The 2,391-nt window shown below is 37.3% G+C and overlaps 1 protein-coding gene across 1 annotated transcript in view; it reads right to left on the bottom strand.

Annotated features, from left to right (window-relative positions):
• Positions 1-2,391, bottom strand: part of LOC122076717 (ornithine carbamoyltransferase, chloroplastic) — a 5,595-nt gene that overhangs the window by 1,812 nt on the left and 1,392 nt on the right. Inside the window, exons 2-3 of the mRNA XM_042642191.1 lie at positions 1,245-1,579; positions 46-177 (exon numbers count right to left, since the gene is read on the bottom strand). Coding sequence (XP_042498125.1) covers positions 46-177; positions 1,245-1,579 — 467 coding nt within the window. The remainder of the gene's footprint in view (positions 1-45; positions 178-1,244; positions 1,580-2,391) is intronic.

The raw sequence follows: 2,391 nt of genomic DNA, 5'->3' as shown, positions 1-2,391 counted from the left end.
GGGGGGGGGGGGACACTAAAAAAGACAGAAATGTAATTAACTAACCTTGGTCCCTTCCAAGTGTCCAATATGTTCAATTATGGTGAGGGCATCAGCCATGATTTGTACAGGGTGATTGTAGTCTGTTAGGCCATTGATCACAGGGACGGTAGCATATCTAGCCAGATCAAGGATGTCCTGCAACACTGGTTGCCAGTAGGTAAAATAGAACCAGAAAAACATATGTAGATATCATAACAGAAGCTCCAAAGGTTAAAGACTTGGCAAGATGTCTGGTATGTTGTAAAAGTTTCAGAGATACTGGTAATAAACTGGTGCATCCAGGTTCTATATACCTTGCACCAAATCAAACACTACTTTGCATGTGGATTTTGTGGAGCTGGCCATATTAATGGTCTTTATCAGGCTATCAAGCAGTTTATTTCAGATGCATGTATGGGATTTTATTACATCAAACAATCATTAAGTCGACTAAAACATCATATCTTATGAAGAAGCTTTCATTACATAAATAATGATATATAACCTTGAATTTGATCAATATAGGGAACCTGATACAACTTAAACATATCGAAAACATATAGAGAACGAGATCAATTACACAGGAGAGATATCTAATGGCTTTGTTAGCCAATCACACTTTGGTGCCCCTGAATAACAAGAAGCATAACTTACTACTTATTGAGAAACATGAAATTGTATTGTAACTCATAAATGAGCCACAAATGATTATTTTTCATATAGAATCCTGGTTAACATCTGGTTTGTTTTCCATGTGTTGAACAAAAAATCATGGCATACATATCACAGATTTTTTATTCTTCAATATGAAAGAGAATTTATTAGCGATAGGGGAAGGAAACCCTAACCAAAAGAGAACCCTATGCACAGCTGCAATACAAACTATACAACAATGCACAAATGATGTTTCTAGTTTTCTTATAGACAGAAATGAGCCATACAAGAATCTTTGTCCACTAGAACAGCAATGAAGTGCTGATTTTGTTTTAGAATGAACTGAATAAATTCTGAATATTAATCGCAGAATTGACTAAAAGATCAACTTTCTTCAAGTAGTTAAACTTATAAAGTAAGAGTTTGAGCAGACTTGCAGAAAGGATACTGGCATAAGGTTTTTAAAAGAAAAAAATTTCAAATACACTGATTATAAATAAATTATGGTAAGGCAGAAAAATGATGATGGAGACAGTAGTAATAATAACAAAAGAGACTCACCATATTACCTGATGAGCAAAAACACGAGCCATAATGATATCATTATAGCCAGAGAGCACACGCGCAACATCGCGGGTTTCCTCTCGCTTCCCCATTTGGATATCATCTGGTCCCAAGTATATGGCATGGCCACCTAGTAGAAAAAACCCTGTCTCAAATGAAACCCGAGTTCTCATGGATGGCTTTGCGAAGATCATTGCCATTGTTTTCCCTTCAAATGGAAGATACTTCCGATTCCCTGACTTTAGCAGTGCCTTCACCTCTCCGGCACGATCAAGGATATTCATAATAATGTCTTTGTCAAAATCATTAATGTGCAGAAAATCCTTGAGCTTTCCTTTTGCTGGGGAAAATCAAAGAAAGAGGACGTCAGGGAACAAAGGTAAAGACAGACCTAATTTTCCACAATTGCATTACTTGGTTTGCATGTAATTGAAGTCTTGGATTAGACTGGAGCTGGCTGCATTTAGGTACATTTTCAACAACAAAAGTTGAGCTTTCCTTTTGCTGGGGAAAACCAATGAAAGAGGACGTCAGGGAACAAAGGTAAAGACAGACCTAATTCTACGCAATTGCATAACTTGGTTTGCATGTAATTGATGTCTTGGACAGGATATTAGACTGGAGCTGGCTGCATTTCGGTACAGTTTCAACAATAAAACTGCTTGAATGCATTTTCAACATACTTAAACCCCACCTACAACAACAGAAAACCTGGTGTGCATGCATGGTATTTAGACGAACCAATAAGGACCTATGTGTTCCACTAACGCATTGAGTATAAAAACTCTCGACTCCGCTACTGGAATAGCAACAAATGTGAATTCTATGAATGTTGTTTGGGAAAAACCATTAACCGATCTGAGCAAGGAGATGCTAAAGGCCATGCAGTCAATTGGACATCCTCATTATCTGATACATAGGATAGTGCCTTTACTATTTACTGCTAACCATATACCTGAAATGAAAAGGAAAAATAGAATAGACTACATGTCTTTGCTCATTTATCAGGATGATTCTGGTTTTGGATCTCTGAGTCTCTCCCAGTTAAGAAGTATATGTTAGAAGGATTATACCTTAGACAAGTGTGCCTTGCACATGATCCCTTTTCCTCCTATTGTTTTCTCTCCTTTATTTTTTTTGGGTGGGGGGGGG

Source organism: Macadamia integrifolia, chromosome 4 (assembly GCF_013358625.1).
Source record: "Macadamia integrifolia cultivar HAES 741 chromosome 4, SCU_Mint_v3, whole genome shotgun sequence".
Classification (NCBI taxonomy): domain Eukaryota; kingdom Viridiplantae; phylum Streptophyta; class Magnoliopsida; order Proteales; family Proteaceae; genus Macadamia; species Macadamia integrifolia.
The sequence above is the reverse complement of the archived record's forward strand: the minus strand, read 5'-3'. Positions and strand labels throughout refer to the sequence as shown.